This window comes from Dama dama, chromosome 19 (assembly GCF_033118175.1).
Source record: "Dama dama isolate Ldn47 chromosome 19, ASM3311817v1, whole genome shotgun sequence".
Classification (NCBI taxonomy): Eukaryota; Metazoa; Chordata; class Mammalia; order Artiodactyla; family Cervidae; genus Dama; species Dama dama.
Window position 1 is genome coordinate 89,131,210 of NC_083699.1, and position 19,715 is coordinate 89,150,924.

A 19,715-nucleotide genomic window follows, 5' to 3' on the forward strand; every position below is an offset into this window, starting at 1 on the left:
AATCCATAAAAATTGCCATTATCAGTCCCAGCAAAACCTCAGAATCATAGAGGAGTTATTGTAAAAGAACTATATAGCTTTGAGCAAGTCACACCAACTCTCAGCCACAGTTTTGCCATATGCACTATTAAGATAGTAACACCTACTCACTGGGTCGCTAGGAGGATTAAATGAAAGAACAGATGTCAAAGCACTTATCATCTTGTAGATGCTAATAATTGCATGTCCTCTTATTTCCTGCAGTAAATGTTATGGAATACATGATCAATTAACAGCATTAATACTATATCTGATGAATGTGTCCATTGTGTTTGAGGCTGAAATGATTCAGCATTTAATCTCCCCAGATCCTGGGTGGTAGATGCTACTTTTATTCAGGCTCAAGGTGGGTAAGTTTACTTGCCGACTTGAGTCCACTGTGGTTTACTCAGAGTCCACACAGGAAGTGAGAAGGCTGGAATCTGAATCCAGACACCCTGAATTTAGAGGTCATACTTTTAGTCATCTTGCCATCTACCCTCCAGAAAATGAAAATGAATAGATATTTCATGTGGCAAACACTGAGTTTGATGACTTGCCTTTTGCTCTCTTAAACCCCCACCCTTTCTTGGAAAATGAAAGATGTTTGTGTGAGCTTCCCACTATCTCAAGGATGCTACACTCAGAAAGCTTCATTGATTTCTTTTATGATATGGTTACGGTTTGCCTGCTCTCCATAAACCCTCAAAAACAAGCCTCATGAGATCACAAAAGCTACTGGCAGGTGTGATGTTCTTCAAGTTCTTTTCTGCCTGATTTCTCCTTGGAGAGGGCCTTGCCCCCTTAAGCAGAAAAAGGACTGAAAACTTTGGTAGGACTCTGTCTCCGCTGTTCAGTTCAGTTCAGTCACTCAGTTGTGTCCAACTTTTTGTGACCCCATGGACTGCAGCACGCCAGGCTTCCCTTCACCAACTCCCAAAGCTTGTTCAAACTCCTGTCCATCGAGTCAGTGATGCCACCCAAACATCTCATCCTCTGTCACCCCCTTCTCCTCCTGCCTTCAGTCTTTCTCAGCATCAGGGTCTTTTTCAATGAGTCAGTTCTTTGCATCAGGTGGCCAAAGTACTGGAGTTTCAGCTTCAGCATCAGTCCTTCCAATGAATATTTAGGACTGATTTCCTTTAAGATTGACTGATTTGATCTCCTTACTGTCCAAGGGATTCTCAAGAGTTTTCTCCAACACCATAGTTCAAAAGCATCAATTCTTCGGCACTCAGCTTTCTTTATGGTCCAACTCTCACATCCACACATGACTACTGTAAAAACCATAGCTTTGACTAGATGGACCTTTGTTGGCAAAGTAATGTCTCTGCTTTTTAATATGCTGTCTAGGTTTGTCATACATTTTCTTCCAAGGAGCAAGCATCTTTTAATTTCATGGCTGCAGTCATCAACTGCAATGATTTTGGCGCCCAAGAAAATAAAGTCTGTCACTATTTCCATGGTTTCCCCATCTATTTGCCATGAAGTAATGGGACCGGATGCCATGATCTTAGTTTTCTGAATGTTGAGCTTTAAGCCAACTTTTTCACTCTACTCTTTCACTTTCATCAAGAGACTCTTTAGTTCTTCTTTGCTTTCTGCCATAAGGGTGGTGTCATCTGCATATCTGAGGTTATTGATATTTCTCCCAGCAATCTTGATTCCAATTTGTGCTTCATCCAGCCTGGCATTTCATCTGATGTACTCTGCATATAAGTTAAATAAGCAGGGTGACAATATAAAGCCTTGTTATTTATTTGGTCCGGTACTTACACGCCTTCTAAAATGACTTGAGCTGAAATTTCTCATCAGAGATAACCACTAACATATCTGGATGAGAAAGAAATGCCCACAGCTCCCACAGAACACCAATACCAGGGATGTCTTGGGCTTCTCTAACAGAAGAGGCTTCCAGAAGCAGATGTTGTGAGGAATCTCTCACCCACTAGCAGGAGAGACTCAAGAATTGGTGATGTCAGGCCATACCACGGGCATCCTGCACAGAACCATGTCTCTGATCTTTTTAAATTGCATCTCTAAAGAGAAGGATGATGCAGAGAGACAGGAGTGAGGAAGGGAAGGAGAGCAGCCTCCTCCTTGATACTATGTCTTTTTACTGTGAAGAGATTCTTCCATTATCATTTCTGGACCAATTGCCTTACTGAGAACAAAGAGAAGCAAACATGTGATGGCTTCTGTTGGAGTGGTTGTTTCTGTACGATGAGAATAGGGGCAGACAGGAGAAGTACGAGAGAAGTTACAAATAGGCTCTGGGTTCTGTCTGTGGCTCAAGAAAGGCTGCCAAGTCTGAAGTCAAGGTTGGGTCTCTGGGGCTCCCCAGATCCACCTGGAAAATATTTCCTGGGCTCGGAGCTTGGTGTGGAGGGATCAAAAACTCACAATTCCTCCTTTGAAGAGTCCCTGGTTACAAGAAGGGGAAGGCACACAAATGGATCAGCCCAGTGATATCCTACACGCTTCCTACCACTGTCTAGTGAGTATCTGCCCTGTGCTGGGCATTGTGCAGCATGATGGGGATTCAGACTTACCATCAGCTTGGACTCTATTGTTGAGAATTCTGTGAGGGCACAGAGGAGGGTTTCTATCCAGACTGGAGATATCTTGAAAGTTATGTGGTAGAGGTAACAGACAGAAAGGAATAGGAAGGGAGCTCCATGCAGAAGAAATTGCATGATTGAATGCACAATGGTATGCAAAATTTTGAACCTAGGTTAAGACGAGCCTGGTCATGTGTGGACTGCTGCTTACAGCACTGTGATTTTCAGATATATCAGACAAAAAGCCCTCCTGTCTGCCAGTGATTTGTCCTTTAGATTGACCTGGGGCCACATGGGCTGTAGCAACTCCATAGTCTTATCCTCCAGGAGGTGATGGGCCATTCCAGACACAGCTCCTTGGGGCTCTGAAGAAAGACATATAATTGGGTATATTCTCTTTTACCTATAGTCATTGTCATCTAAACATCCTTTCAATGGGAAAGAAATCCAAGAGGGAGTGAATATATGTATATGTATGGCTGATTCACTTTGCTGTACAGTGGAAGCATTGTAAAGCAAGTATACTCCAATAAAGTTTCATTTAAAAACAAACAAACAAAACTCATCCCATAGCAAGTTTCCTGGTGATAAACCCCACAATGTGGTATTAAATCTTTGTTCATGACCCCAAAACATACATTAAAGGGTGGTTGGTTAACTTGGGGGTTCAGAGCTAAACCCAGATTGCTGGGTTATGTGGAATGTGCAGGGGGCATGAGCATCTCCTTTCCTCTCCGGGGAAGCAATAGCAAGGATTGGAGCCCTACTGCATGCCAGGCCCACGTGGTTGCACCTAGTCCTCACCCCCACACTATGGTTCCCACTTCACTGATAAGATGCCTGAGGCTTGGAGACCTTCACTAGCCTGCCCAAGAACTTCCTGACCTGATGGAGTCAAGCCAAGATCGTTGCTGCCTCTACTTCAAATAAGCTTCTCTGAGGCTCCCCATGGGCTTTCATCCTTGACATTCAGGCGTCAGCTCAGACAGGAGCTCTCTCCAGCTAAAGAAGTTCCTCTCTGTCACCACTTTTCCTTTCATAGCACTTACCCTCCACAATAGGACAGCATGGCGCGTATTCATTGCTTGCCTCTCTCTCAGCTCCACAAGGCAGGAACCCTTTCTGACTCCTTCACTGCTGTATCTGTGTTGCTCCAAGCAGAGCTGAATACATAAGAAGCTCAAACACATACTTGCTCACTGAACAAAGCCATCTGTCCCTAAGCCCAGCCCTTTCATTCTGCTGGTTTCCTCAAGATGGCAGCCAGTGGCCAGTGGGTGTTATCAGGGAACCCCTTGGTGGCTGATGAATGATCCTAAATGCAAGACTTTCTGAGTTTCCCAAGGGTGAGGCAGGCAGTCCATAGATTTTCATTTTTACCTTGGCATAAGGACACCATCCAGGGACTCCCTGGTTGTTCAGTGGTTAAGACTTTGCCTTCCAATGCATGGGGTACAGGTTCAATCCCTGATCCAGGAGCTAAAATCCCACATGCCTCCAGACAAAAAACCAAAACATAAAATAGAAGCAATATTGTAACAAATTCAACAAAGACCTTTAAAAAACAGTTCACATAAAAAACTTTAAAAAAAGAGATACCATCTAGCAATGTGACAAACCTTTGAGAGTCATATATAATGGTATCAAAAACTCATGTTCCTTGATGATTTGACTTCTACCCACAAGTCTGGCTCAGGCCTACATAGACTTCTCAGGCAGGCATCATTGTCAGCAAGTGCTGTTGCCAGTCACCATGAGCATGGCCTTGCCTAGGCTCTGATTCTCCACTATTGTTGTTTCAATCAGTTCTTGTGTATACTCACTCTCAGTGTTTATTTTTGTTGATTGCTCTTTTTTGTGTGGTGTCATTTTGGTTGTGATTTTGTTCCTCTCCAACACTTTGATGTCTTCAAGTTATTTTTCCACTAAAATGCATGGATAAGACCATCAGCCCTACTTAAGTCAACAGTCCTGAAAGGGAATGAATTATTGTGCCTAACCCCAGGCCCTCATGGAATCCTGAATTACCTTGTCTCTTATTTTGTTTGTTTGCTTGTGGCAAGGTGTATGCATTACTGAAAATCACCTTGCTGGGAAAAATGGGACGAGGGACTCAATAGTCAAACACATCATCAGTGATGCATGCAAAGAGACAAAGGGGCTTCCCTGGTGGTCCAGTGGTTGAGAGCTCACCTGCCAAGGCAGGGGCACAGGTTTGATCCCTGGTCCTAGAAGATCCCACATGCCCCCACGGCAATAAGCCAGCACCGCAACCACTGAGCCAGAGTTCTAGAGCCTGTGCTCTGCAACAAGAGAAGCCACTGCGGTGAGATGCCTGCATATAGCAACTAAAGGGTAGACACCACCCCTTCACCACAACTAGAGAAAGCCCATGCACAGGAACAAAGGCCCAGCATAGTAAAAAATAATAATAAAATAAATTAAAAGCCAACCTTATTTGAAGAAAAGAGACAGAAAACAAACAAACAAACACCAGCACACTCTTACACAGGTTAAATGGTTAAGAAATATATAAGGACTACAGTAAATGCGGTACCTTACCTTGAAGAGACCTGAGGTTTGCTCGTGGTGGTGGATACAGGAAGGGTTGAAGCCGATACACTATTGTGAAGAGGGTTTTCCGAATGACACAGAAAGCTATAACTGCATTGTAGGCAGATGTGGCTCAGCACACATGGCGAGTGGAGTAGCTGGTAGATGTTTTGAGGTCTGTACATGGGCCTGTTTTATGCCTTCCTACGTGGCTTAGCTCAGCTAGGCATGGATTTCTGAATTCATCTAGTATTTCTTGGGGACAAAATCTTGTATAAACAAATGTGAAATCCCTGTTATCCTTGAATCATTTCCTAATGTATCAATTGTGGTGGTGGTTTAGTCACTAAGTTGTATCCAACTCTTGCGAACCCAAGGACTGAAGCCTGCTAGGCCTATCCTTTGTCCATGGGATTCTCCAGGCAAGAAGACTGAGGTGGGTTGCCATTTCCTTCTGCAAAGGTATCAATTGTGTTGGAACAAATGCACATTTTCAAAGCACATGTTACAGCAGAACTGTCTGCACCTGACTGACGGCCACTCTTTCCTTGTTTACTCAGACTGGACCAAGAGGATTGAGTACCAGCCTGGTTCAGGGAGCGTGCCCTTGTTCCCCAACATCCACCTGGAGACGTGCGACGGGGCCGTGTCCTCCATCCAGATCACCACAGAGCTGCAGACCAACTACATTGGGAAGGGCTGTGACCGGGAGACCTACTCTGAGAAGTCCCTTCAGAAATTATGTGGTAGGCTTCCCTGTTCGGGTTATTTTTTAATTCATTGTTTTAAACAATATATACAAAGTGTATCTTACTATATTATGAAGGAATCAGCCCCTCCCCACTGCACTGGTACATGTAACCCCTGGATGAATATTAAGTTTACTTATTATGGTTAAATCAGCAATGCCCAACCTTTTGGCACCAGGGACCAGTTTCATGGAAGGCAGTTTTTTTTTTAAGTTTTTTATTTTGTATTGCTGCTGCTAAGTCGCTTCAGTCGTGTCTGACTCTATGCAACCCCATAGACAGCAGCCCACCAGGCTCCCCCGTTCCTGGGATTCTCCAGGCAAGAACACTGGAGTGGGTTGCCATTTCCTTCTTCAAAGCAGGAAAGTGAAAAGTGAGAGTGAAGTCGCTCAGTCATGTCTTAGCGACCCCATGGACTGCAGTGACCCCATGGACTCTTAGCAACCCCATGGACTGCAGCCTACCAGGCTCCCTCCATCCATGGGATTTTTCCAGGCAAGAGTACTGGAGTGGATTGCCATTGCCTTTTCCAATTTTGTATTGGGGTATAGCCAATTAACAGGCTTCCCAGGTGGTGTTAGTGGTAAAGAACCCAGCTGCCAATGCAGGATACCTAAGAGATGGGGGTTTGGTCCTTGGGTCAGAAAGATCCCCTGGAGGAGGGCATGGCAAGTCACTCCAGTATTCTTGCCTGGAGAATCCCATGGACGGAAGCCTGGGGGCTATGGTCCACAGGGTTGCAAAGACTCGGACACAACTGAAGCAACGGAGTACGCAGGCACACACGCACAGCTGGTTAACAAACAATGTAGTGATAGTTTCTGCCGGACGGCAAAGGGACTCAGCCATACACATACACGTGTCCCTTCTCCTCCAATCTCCCCTCCCATCCTGGCTGCCGCGTAACACTGAGCAGAGTTCCCTGTGCTATACAGTGGGTCCTTGTTGGTGATCCATTTTAAATATAGCAGTGTGTACATATCCATCCCAAACTCTCTAACTATCCCTTTTCCCCTTCCTTTCCCCCCAGCAACCATAAGTCTGTTCTCTAAGACTGTGAACCTCTTTCTGTTTTGTTAGTAACTTCATGAGTATCATGCCTTTTTAGATTCGTGGAAGACAATTTTTGCACAGACTGGAGGTGGGGGGTGGTTTCGGGATGATTCAAGCGTGTTACATTTACTGTGTACTTTATTTCTGTTATTATTACATCAGCTCCACCCCAGATCATCAGGCATTAGATCCCAAAGGTTGGAGACCCCTGGGTTAAAGGGTTGGAAGGCATAGCTTTCAGCACCAACCATACCTGGTCAGACCCCACCATGTACCGACTCTAAGTCTGTGGGCAAGTGCTGAGACAAAGCCTCTACTCTTCATCAGTAACATAGGGATGTTATGGTCCTGTGTACACACACAGGCACACACATGTAGACACAAGCCCCAGGTGTGGAAGAGCACCTAGCATGGGACCTGAAGGAACACGGCTCCCCTATACTGTGTTGATTTCAGAGAGGTGCCTTCCCAGGGGCCAAGGTGAAGGGTGGTGCCTACCTCTTAGGGAGAGGTGAGTCTCCTCCTCCAGGACCAGCTATGGAACACAAGGGCTTACTGCAAATGAAAGTGCTGGATCTTTGTTCCAAAATTACAAAGAATTTTAAGGCAGAGACAGCAAAGCATGAAACCAAGCCGGGGGCCCCGTGTGACTGTTCAGGTCACATGCTGGTGAAGCCGGGCCTGGGTGCCTGTGTTGGAGAAGAGCTGGGCTGGGAGGAGAGATGGGGAACATGAAGGATCCAAGTGTGGGGGACAGAGGGCTGGCTGTCAGTGGGCTGAGAGATGGTGCCCCAAGAAAGAAGCAGGCTGGAACTGGGAGCCAGGCTGATGCAGGTTCTACCCGATGAACCTTAGCTTTATTGAGCACCTGCTGTGTGCATCTCACATGTGTGTGTGTTAGTTGTTCAGTCGTGTCCGACTCTTTGCGACCCTATGGACTATAGCCCACCAGGCTCCTCTGTCCACGGGATTCTCCAGGTAAGAAATCTGGAGTGGGTTGCCATTCCCTTCTCCAGTGAGCTTCACATGCCCTACCCTAATTCACACTGAGGAGGGTCTTATTCATCCAGTTTTAAACATGGACAATTAGAAGCCCAGAGAGGAGAAATTATTTTTAAGGTCACACAGGGAGTGACAGAGCCAGACTTTGAAAGTAGGTCTATGGGAGGGAGGGGCTCTTTGGCTCTTGATCTGTGATGTTGGGCCAGACCTCTAGAGCTGGAATGTAAATCTCTCAAGTCAACTGCATAATAAGACACAGTGTGGTGGAAGTGGTCTCACCTGCTTGGTAAACCAGATCATGGATGTGTTGATGGGCCTCTTTCCTCCCCACCATGTATATTTCATTTCTTTCTTGTTCTCTCCAAGACTATTCAGGCCCTCACACAGCCTCTCCAGCCGGACTGTGGGCAGCTCCAGAAAGAGCTTAGTCTTAAGACGGGGCCTGTACTTGGGGGTAACTCCATCTCCCAAGGAAGATGTGGCTTCCTGAACACAGCCTGTAGCCCCTCCTGGGGACCCCTCCACTACTGTCTTTGGAGCAGTTTTTCTCCCTCACCACTGACACACAGACACATGCACACACACTTCTGTGCACACACACACAAGGTGCAAATACACATGTATGCATATACAGGCACACACATTCATGCACAGGTGCACACAGGTACACACAGGCACACAAAGTGCACACATGCACACAAGTACACACACATTCACACACAGATGCACACAGGCACACAAAGTAGGCACAGGCACACACACATGCACACTTAGGTGGGCAATGCACACAAGCACACACATGCACACACAGAGGTGCACACATGCACAACAAGCAGGCGCACACATGCACTCACAGGTACACACATGCACACAGTGAACACACAGGTACACACACAGGCACACACTCACACCTTCATGCATGTAGCTCTTGCCCAAGGACCAAGTGACAATTTGAGAACTGGATGTGCAGTATGCCCTGCTTGGGTAGCACAGTGCCCCATTTATCATGTTGCCAGGCTGGAAGGAGGGCCCATGGGAAGGCAGGTTTTTCTAGAATGATGCAGGAGATTGGGGAAAACAGCACAACCTAAGTATTCCAAACAGCTCTTGTAAAAATGCCCATCAGCAGCCTGCAGCACTGAGAAAGCTGCCTCCAGTGCTCTTTACTCCACGCACAGAGAAGCCGTCTCCGCCAACACCTCATTTTGAATGAATATCCCATCCTGCTCCCTGTGCACCTGAATTATAAGTCAGCTCAACCCTATGCCACCGCAGGTTACAGTCATTTCCTCAACTCCTCCAGGTTAGGCGATGATGGAGTCAACTTGTTAAAGATCAGATGAGCCCAAGGGCACGCACGGGTGATTTGATTCTGAATGTTGCTGGGGGGATAACAGGAGATGGAGAGAAGGAGAGGATTTTTCAAGGGAAGAAACTTTAGAGCAAAATTGCATCTGGTTGTTAGTATAGCTCACTCCTCTGGGCTGCCAGCCTCGCCTGGCAGGAAGGCAGGTTAATTCAGTCAGGAAAGCACTTTACCCTGAGATGCAAGCTTATCTGGTACTGAGAGCAACCCTTTGTCAAGCTCAGCTGGCAAAGAATCGCCTGCCATGTGGGAGACCTGGGTTTGATCCCTGGGTTGGGAAGATCCCCTGGAGAAGGGAAAGACTACCCGCTCCAGTATTCTGGCCTGGAGAATTCCGTGGACTGTATAGTCCTCACTTTCACTTCCCGGTGCACACTTCTGGGAACCCCGAGTGAGCCTGACGGGGCGGGCCTATTCCTGCCTCCAGATCAGGAGTCTGCCTCTTGAATCTACAGAGGAGGAAAGGCAGAAGCAAATGAGTGAGACACATGCCCATCTGTGTTAAGTCTGCTTCCTCGGGCCCCAAGCTCTCTCCAGACCGTGAGGGAAAGGCAGACCAGATCTCTTCTAAAGCAGAACCTGGGCTGTGATTCCTGACTCATGCGGGGCTCCTTAGGTTCTGAAGACAAGCTTCTCTGTGTTTTCCCTAGCTCATCGACAAGCTGCTGGCAGGGTTTCCCAGCCAGAGGGCCACCACGACACTTTAAGCCCCAGTGTTCATGCATTTTTCATTCTACATATCTTCATTGACTTTGGATGGTAACAGGGAGACCAATTAGGATGTTATGGCCATAGTCTAAGCAAGAGATAATGAGTTCTGAACTGGGGGAGTGGCGGTAGGGATGAACCTAAGACAGATTTAGGAGGCAAAATCAGTAAGAGTCAACCATGATTAGCTGTCAAGCAGTGAAAAACAGGGAATCTTAGAAGATTCTAATGTGAGCATCTAGCTGGATGAGAGTGCCACCAACCAGAACTAGAAATTCCAGGCAAGGGTGGATTTAGGGGACAGTGATGACAAATACCTGTGGAACAGCCAGGTATGGGTGCCCGGCTCTAGAATGACTCCCCACCCTCCCGAGCTCCCGAGGACCTGCCACCATCACACTGGTCCATCATTAGAGCCCATTTCTTCCCAGTGTGTGGCCTCTTCTGGGCCACAGTACCCCATTTTTCCCCATCCCCAGCTCATTCCCATCCCTATGCCTTTGCTCACTTTTTTCTTGCTAGAACTTCTCTCTCCTTTACCATTCCAAACCCTTTGCTTAAGTCAATATTTGCCTGTCATCTCTGCTACCAGAAGCAGTGCAGGAGGGCTCCTGGGTGCTTTTGAATTCTGGCATTGCTTCTATGACACTGTCCTTGTGCAGTAGCCCAGGCAAGGCTGCCTTCCCCTCTGAGAGAGGTCGGATCAGTGCCCACCTGCTTCCTCTTCCTGCAGTGTCGTTCACAAGGAGCAGTGATGGCATCCCTGAATAAGGAGCCATCAAACAACAGCCGGACAGAGCCACTGTCAGGAAGTACCTGACAGGTGCAATAGCACCAGAAAAAAGCCTCTTTGTTTCCAAGGGAGCACCAGACATCAGCCATATTGCTGCCTGAGGTTTGCGCGCTGAGACTTTGGAAAAACTGATGCAAGGTCCTGCACCTGTGTCCCTTTCCACTTGCAGGAACAAATTTAGCCTAACACGGTCCCCCACTGACCTTCCCGTATGTGAAGCCAGGCCTCATGGGGAAGTTGGACAAGCCGCTAATCACTTCCTCTGGATTCAGAAATTCAAGATGAAGGACTCTGCCATCTCAGTCCCAGGTCTTCCCAAGATGAAGTGCCACAAAACTGCCTTGAAAATGAAATGTACGATGAGGCCCCAGTGAGGCTTCCTGACCAAATTCAATTTGACATGAACCCAAGCCTAAGAAAAGGCCTGCTTCCATGCCCCTGAGTCACCGCATATTATAGTAAGCAGCAAAGCAGTTTGTGACACACATGTCTCTCGGAGCCCTGAGGCCAGGACTGCTCCTTCCTGAAACCACAGGCTCCTGGCATCTGTCCAGCACCACCCGTATGACACCCGGGGTCAGCTGCTCTGTGTGTGGAGTCAAGAGCTCCAAGGACAGGTCCTGTTGAAGGAGAGGCTGCAGTGTGAGAGCCTGCTGTTAAATCAAGAAATGGATCCATCAGACCAGCTCAGATCATCAGGCATGAGCTGTTCTCAGAGTTTATACACTTGTGAGCACAGGAGATTTTCAAAGAGAATCTGTTCATTCATTCATTCATTTTTTTTTTTAACTCAGGTTCAGCTTTCTTGCTTATTTAATTTATTTACTTATGTTGACTGCACTGTATCTTTTTTGCTGCATAGGCTTTCTATAGTTGTGACAAGTGGGGGCTACTGTTTAGTTGCAGTTCATGGGCTTCTCATTTATGGTGGCTTCTCTTGTTGCAGAGCACAGGCTCTAGAGTATGCGGGCTTCAGTGGTTGTAGCACATGGGCTTAGCTTACTCTCAGCAGTGTGATCTTCCCAGACCTGGGATCAAACCCATGTTCCCTACATTGGCAGGCAGATTCTTAACTACTGGACCACCAGGGAAGTCCTCATTTGCTTATTTTTAATTCAGCAAATATTTGTTCAGTGTCCAAATGCTTTCATTCATGAGGTTATCTCGAAGTTAATAAGACCACTTAACAGTTTAAGGCGAAGACAGTCATGTAAAAAATTTAGTCCATAGCTTTCTACTACACTAGGCAGCTTAACAGAGCTTGTCCTCATTAAGAATCACAATTCAAGGTTTTATACCCTCAGGATAGCTCAACTATGAGAAACCATTGTCAGTTTCTCCAAGATTCTTCTAAAGAGCCAGAGCTTCCAAGGAGGACAGCACCAGTTCCCCAATCATAACCAGTTTTTCCATTCTCAGAGCTGAATTGGGCCTTTTATTATAAGGAAAATTGATGCACACATGTTGGGAATCCAACTAAATCACTATTCATACACATAGCAAGGGTTGCACACACTGAGCAATGGGTAATGACAGTAAGCAATGGGCTTCTCTTTGGTTATGATTTCTTTAAAGTCAATGAAGTAGCTACCATATAGCATGCCCTTCTATTCTGGGGAGAAGGTTTTTGCCTGCAGCAGCCTTGCCCAGGCTGATCAGCCACTGGCGATCCATGGCCCTGCCCCAATAGTCTGGCTGACAATCTTCATCCAAAGCTCAGCTTGCTTCACCGGGAGATTCCAGGGCCTTTGAAGAAGCCCTGTTGTCTAGGACTCCAGAGATGGAAGGATAGTCTGATGGTAGGATCAACAGGCTGTGAGCTTTGGAAAGGACATTAAGAAGTCCTCCACCTCCATCCTGAAGGCATGCAGATAGAAAAGTGGTTATGGTAGCCACTCATGTCAGTCACTTATGCATTATCAGTCAGGACAGGGCAAGTTAGGCTGCAGTAACAAATGATTCCAAAGTCTATCGGCTTAAAATAACAAAAGTTAATTTCCATTCCTACCACATGTCCTTCTTGGATTGACTGTGGCTCTGTTCCATGTCGGTTTCCCACCAGGATCCAGGCTAACTGAATAGTCTCTATCTAGAATATTGTTGATATCATGGCAGACGGAAAAAATACATGTGGTGAAGCTTGGACTGGCTCATAAAGCTTCTGCCCTAAAGTGACACACATTGTTTGCATTCACATTTTCTTGGTCAGAGCAAGTCACACAGCCAACTGTGATCAGTGGGTCACTGAAGCATGTTAAGAACAGAAGAATTCTTTCTACCATCATGCAGTTCATGTAGTTCAAGTAGGACCTTTGTCAAGACTCTCTACCAATGAACTATTCCACCCACCAAAACTAAAAGACTTTCCATTGGGTCTCTAGAGGTAGGGCCCATTGCTGCATGGTTCACTGCTGTATTCCTACCACAGTGCCTGGCATAACTAAGACATTATATAAGCATGTAATGAAATAATATGGAGTTGATATTGCTAATCTTGGAAGATGCTACAAAATGAGGCCTGTGTCCTTGATTACAATGGTTCCTCTCCGCTGAGATCCTCCCCTTCTCCCTATCCCTTTCTGCATCCCACTGTGGACCATAAAGAGGCATGACTGAGGCTCCATGTCTCTCACCATGGCCACAGGCCCACAGTGAAATGCTGAGGGCACTCTGCCTTCACCAAGGCCATCCAGAACAGCACACAAACCCTACAGTTAAGAGGTCCAGGGACTTCCCTGGTGGTCCAGTGGCTAAGACGCCCTGCTCCCAATGCAGGGGTCTGGCTTCGATTCCTGGTCAGGGAACTAGATCCCACATGCCACAACTAAAGACCCCATGTGCCACAACTAAGACCCAGTGCAGCCAAATAAATAAGTAAACATTAAAAAAGAAAAGACCAGATGGTGACCCCTGCCCCCAGGCTCCACGTGGGCTCTCACTCCACTGTGTGTCCTAAAATCTGCCTAACTCACCCCTGTCTTTATCTGCTTGCTGGCTCAGCAAGGCTTCTCCACCTTGATAGGGCTCAGAGACCTCAAAGCAGACTTCATTTCTGGTTGAAAGCCCCTTACACTCAGGCCACAGTTTCTGTGCACCAGACCAGTATGAGCTCTCAGCAGCCCAGTGGGTCCCAGGGACATTTGCATCTTAAATACACCCTGACATGCAGACAATACCGCACTATCTTTGCACTATCTTATGCATCCTGTTTACCCACTGCTTTCCATGGGATACCTTGGGGAGAGGAGAGAGAACTTTAGGAAAAAGGAAATCTCTCTCTCATTTTATTTAAGTGCACCAGAAAATGAAATTGTTGCTCAGTCACTAAGTCATGTCTGACTCTGCAATCCCATGGACTATAGCCCACTAGACTCTGTCCGTGGAGTCTCCAGGCAAGGATACTGGAATGGGTTACCATATCCTCCTCCAGGGGATCTTCCTGACCCAGGGATCGAACCCGAGCCTCTTGCATTGGCAGGTGGATTCCTTACCACTGAGCCATCTGGGAAGCCCCTAGAAAATGAAATACAATCAGTTAAGTCTGTGGAAGTCTGTACCATCTAGTGAAACACAGTGTCATGCTTTCCTGGAGGCAACATCTGTGGGCTGGGCAGAGTGACATGCTATTTCCCTCATCAAGGAAGACATCAATGGCCTTTCCAGGGCGCATGCCTCTCTGTGGACAGCAACCTGGTCCTGGGCTCTGGGCTGAGCTTGGCAGGACACTGCGCTATATGGTAGAAAGAATATCACCAGGTGTCCGACAGCTGGGCCTGCCTCTAACTAGCTCTGTGGCTGTGTGATCCTGGTCAAGTCATTTCCCCTTTCTGGGCCTCGGTTTCCATGTTTGTAAATGTACAGGAGGTTGGGAGCAGATAATTGGAGAAAATGGAATTAACAGATGTACACTACCATATATAAAATAGATAACAGCAGTGTTTTACAGTATAGCAAAGGGAGCTATATTCACTATCTTGTAATAAACTAAAATGGAGAAGAATCAAAAAAAGTGTATAGATACATACATATATATGTGTAACCAAATCACTTTGCTATACACCTGAAACTAACACAATATTATAAATCACTATTCTTCCATTTTTTTTTAATGTGCAGGAGATGATAAGATCTTCCTCCAGGTTGATCAAGGTGGTGCAGTGGGGACTGTGGGCTTTGGGGCTTGCAAGTTCTGATGATGGGTCCACTTACTCGCTGGCTGTGATCCTGGGCTTGCTGAGCCTTGGATTTCTTACTGTAAACTGGAATCATAATAATATCCACCACTTAGATGAATAACTAAGGAAAAGCATTGACGTACTTAAGTCTGGACCCACTCAGTGTCTAATAAAATGTTTCAAGGAAAATAAGAATAAATATCTATTGAGAGTATAATTCAAAAGATACATGCACCCCATATTCATAGAAGCATGATAACCATTTGCAGGAACATGGATGGACCTAAAGATTGTCACACTAAGTAAAGTAAGTCAGACAGAGAAGGACAAATACCATATGATATCACTTATATGTGGAATCTAACACAAAGAAACTTATCTACAAAACAGGAACAGACTCACAGACAGAGAAAACAGACTTGCACTTGCCAAGGAGTAGAGGGTGTGGAGAGGGATAGAGTGGGAGTTTGGGTTTAGCAGAAAAACTATTACATATAGGATGGATAAGCAAGATCCTACTGTGTAGCACAGGAAACTATTCAATATCTTGTGATAAACCATAATAGAAAAGAATATAAAAAATAATGTATACATATGGATAACTGAATCATTTTGCTGCACAGCAGAAACTAACATAGCATTGTAAATCAATGTCAAAAAATAATAAAGGTCTGTAACTATGAAAAATAAAGTTCCCTAAATACACATACATGAAATGATATGTAACCAGTTGTTCCTCCTAACCTTCTCTTTCTGTTTTCTCTCCATCACCCTCCACCTCATCCTTGCTCTGTACCTCCCTCCGTCTATCCAAACTTGCTTTTGGGGAAAATTAGCAATCAACTCCTTCACTAGCCTAAATGACTAGTGAATTCTGCAGGAACACTGGCTCCTTAACAACAGCAAGGTCTTCAGTCAAAAAGGAAGCTCAAGAGGTGGAGTTTTGAGCCATGTCAATGTCATCCTGGTTCCCTGGTATGCAAGTCTCTGGCTCTGTGTGGTGGTGAAGCTGACCTTGATAACGGCCAAACACACATTCCTGTACCAGGCCCTGCCAGATTGCGTTGAGGGCACTGGCTTGAGCTAGAAGTCAGGAGCCTTGCATGGTCAGCCTGCATCTCCCTGGCCACCTGAAGTTTCAGGAACGACATACATTCTGTGTGAGCTCTAGTCACCAGTTGTTATCCTGGACAAATCCTGGTGTCTGAACCAACTCATTTATGGGACAGAGAAGCTGTTGCCAGGTTGCATTATTCTGGGAGATTCTAGGAAAATGAACTTATTCCAAAGACCATGTATGTCCCACTCCCCAACCCCCAAATCTTTACCTACCACTACCTTGGTAGGTTTCCTTCTTTCAAATACCTAGGGAGATTCATAGCCCTACAGGCTTTGCTAGTCATTAAAATGTTAGTGTGAACTAGCTTATCAGATAAAATGGATATCAAGTAAGGCTCTAGGAGTATGGATGAGAACAAGTAAAATTTATTTTTTAATATTTATTTACTTGGCTGTGCCAGGTCTTAGTTGTATCATGCAAGTTTAGTTGTGGCATGTGGGATCTAGTCCCCTGACCAGGGACTGAACCCTGGTCCCCTTACATTGTGATCACCGAGTCTTAGCCTCTGGACCACCAGGGAAATCCCAAGTACGTATTGATGAGAGATGCAGGGTATGGACTAAAGGCCAGGAGAATAAGCTCAGTAGGAATTGGGTAGGGGCCAGAAGCATCTCACAGAGGTACTCTGCAGAAGGAAAGGCAGTTATAAACATTAATGGAGCACCTACTATGTGTCAGGCATGCTACCAGGCAAAAGCCCTAAGAAACATGCTTGTTAATAACATAGTCAACGCTGCCCACAATTTCCCTTGATAAGCTAGCTGCAGGGTGATTGTGAATTAAGAGACTGGAATCGCCACCCTCTACATCTCAGACACTGTAGTTCCCCCAGAGGCCTTTCCCAAGGTGAGCTTCTCACCAGCTAAGCAGAGCAGCTGGCTCTCAGGATACAAATGTTTCATGCAGCCAGCCTTCAATTGCAAACCAATAGATTCCAAGGCTAGAGGGAAAACTGGCTGGGTGAAACATTTTCAAAGTACATTGGTTTCTAATATATAATATAGCACCTTTCTGAGGAATTTTCAAGGGTCATTTCAATTCTAGGGGGTGTTTGTGGTGGCCGAGGCTGGAACGCAGCCCCCAGGTGAGATAAGTCTCTGATATACAGAATTCAGAAGTCCAGCGATCCCTGACAAATGGCAGGTTATATACACATAACCGCTGTCCATTAAATCCATTTATGACCGCCTGGTCGGTACTGTGCCGAGGGAGCCCCACACACCTGGTCCCCTGCACCAGGCATACCTTGGACTCCCTGGTTCTTGTTCCCTGGTATTAGGAAGACCTCAACCTTCCGCATCCCCTGAGTAGCTGAGCTCTGCTCCTCTCTAGAGCATAAGGATGCCAAGAACATTGCTGGCAGCACCTGAGCTTCAATGAAAAGGCCACGGCAGCCCAGTTACCCTCCTGGCTGTGCCATCCTGCCTTCTGGGCCAGCTCCTCTGGCTCACTCAGCCCCACCCTCCACAAAGCTGTTGGTGTAATTCTTCCAAAACACAAATCCGCCTATGGCACTCCCACTGCCTCAGGTTATCCTTAGCCTGGAATTGTAGTGGTAGCAGAAATCACAGTAACTCTAATAAAAATTATGGAGTTATAGCTAACTAGAGTGAGCTCCATTCGTGGTGTGCCAAGCACACCGTCCAAGCCAGGATGCCGTCTCTCATCCAGTCCCCACAGCACCTGGAAGGGCAGGTGGCAGAGAAGGGGGTGGAGGGTCCAAAAGGTGACGTCTCTGCTCACAGTCACGAGGCTCAAAAGTCAGGCCACCACCAGGCGTCAGATTTAAGTTCTGCCAACTTCGGAACCCATGTTCTCAACCACTATACCATTTGGCCTAAACAAATGATTGGAGAAAAGTGTGATGAGTGCAGAGTGATTCACACTTCTCTTGGAATCAGACTGTGTCCTCTATCACAACCCTGGTCTCCCTGCATCCCAGGTGTCCATCAATTTGTGGGGACCGAGCTCCTCCAGGTCAGGGACTGCGCTGATTCACTTTTACTTTGCCAGCACCCGGGAGGGGTCTTGGCACCTGGTCAGTGCTCAATAAATGGCTGACAGGTTAATGAATGGATAAGTGTGTGAATGAATCAATTGATTGGAATCAAGCCCTGGCCTTCTCCAAGAACCTTGCCTGCTTATCAAAGCCCCCAGGGTAATCTCATTTCTCTAAATTCCTTCAGCACTTTTTTCCTTGTATAATGGTTAATTGCACTCTGTTTTCCCACATGCAATATTTTTGTCTGTAAGTTACTGATGCCTCCCCAAGCCACCATAGGCAACTTGGGCAAGGATGGCATTTAACCCTTCTTTTCCCAAGTCACCCAGCTCAGGGCGGAGCTCTTAGTTCTGGGTGAGTACACACATTAGTTCATTGTGACCCTGAGAGCAGAAAACAGAACATGAGAACACCTGGCCTGGGAGGCATGACCCTTTGTTCTCTCTGTCCCCACCCCCTGTAGGAGCCTCCTCTGGCATCATTGACCTCTTGCCATCCCCCAGTGCTGCCACCAACTGGACCACAGGACTGCTGGTGGACAGCAGTGAAATGATCTTCAAGTTCGATGGCAGGCAGGGTGCCAAGATCCCTGATGGAGTTGTGCCCAAGAACCTGACCGACCAGTTCACCATCACCATGTGGATGAAGCACGGCCCCAGCCCTGGTGTGAGAGCCGAGAAGGAAACCATCCTCTGCAACTCAGATAAAACTGGTGAGCCTTGCATCCAGCTTTCCTAGCAGCTGCCCGTTATGTCCCAGCTGGTCAGGCACGGCCACGGCCACCAAGAGTGTGGGAGAAAAACAGGAGCATGAGAGGAGACCTGGGAAAACAATCTGGTCTCTGGTTTTCTGCCTGCTGACTTCCCAGGCTTGGGGTAGGGCAAGACCACAAATGGGAGGTAGGGTACAGACACCAAAGAATTGAAAAGTTGGCATTGGTGGTTTTCAGACTGGGTTCTTCAGAACCTCAGCCTCCCCAGATGTAACTTAGGGCTACTGTACCAGGGATTGGGGCTGAGGGAGGAGATTTCATCTTTACTTCAAGCAAAGCAGCTCCACCTTCACTGTATTATATATAGGCATATTTCCATTAAGATAATTTTCAATGAAAGGGTCCTGCTAACTTACAACAGTAGTTGAAAATCACTGCTATGCATAATAATGATAGCTAAGTCTTCTTAGCTATTTTTCAGTATGCTAAGTGTGTGTAAGGAGATTCACAGCTTGGTGGTCAAAAATGCTCCACCACTTATTGGCTGTGTAATCTTAAGCAAGTTGTTTAACCTCTCTGGGCCTCAATTTCCCAGTCTATAAAACATGCATTTTATTAATAGTATTATCTACCTCATAAGGTTTTTTATCAGAATTAAGTGACTTGATGTATGTATAGAGCTTTAGAACAGTACCTGGTACACAGGAAGTGCAATCTGTGTTAGCTCTTCCTGTTCCAAACAGTGTCTCACATCTCTACAATTGATTTTATAAAAGCAATATTGTGTTTTCTGTTTTAAGGATAAGGAAACATCCCTGAGAGGTTAAGTAGTTTATCCCAAATTATACAGCCGGTAGGTATCAGAACTGGAAGGTAAGCTTAGCTCCGGCTAACTCCAACCCC

The 19,715-nt window shown here is 46.3% G+C and overlaps 1 protein-coding gene across 1 annotated transcript in view; it reads left to right on the forward strand.

Annotated features, from left to right (window-relative positions):
* CLSTN2 (calsyntenin 2) overlaps positions 1 to 19,715 on the forward strand; it is a 728,679-nt gene that overhangs the window by 604,331 nt on the left and 104,633 nt on the right. The window contains exons 8-9 of the mRNA XM_061168062.1: positions 5,693 to 5,878; positions 18,564 to 18,812. Of these exons, the coding sequence (XP_061024045.1) occupies positions 5,693 to 5,878; positions 18,564 to 18,812 (435 nt within the window). The remainder of the gene's footprint in view (positions 1 to 5,692; positions 5,879 to 18,563; positions 18,813 to 19,715) is intronic.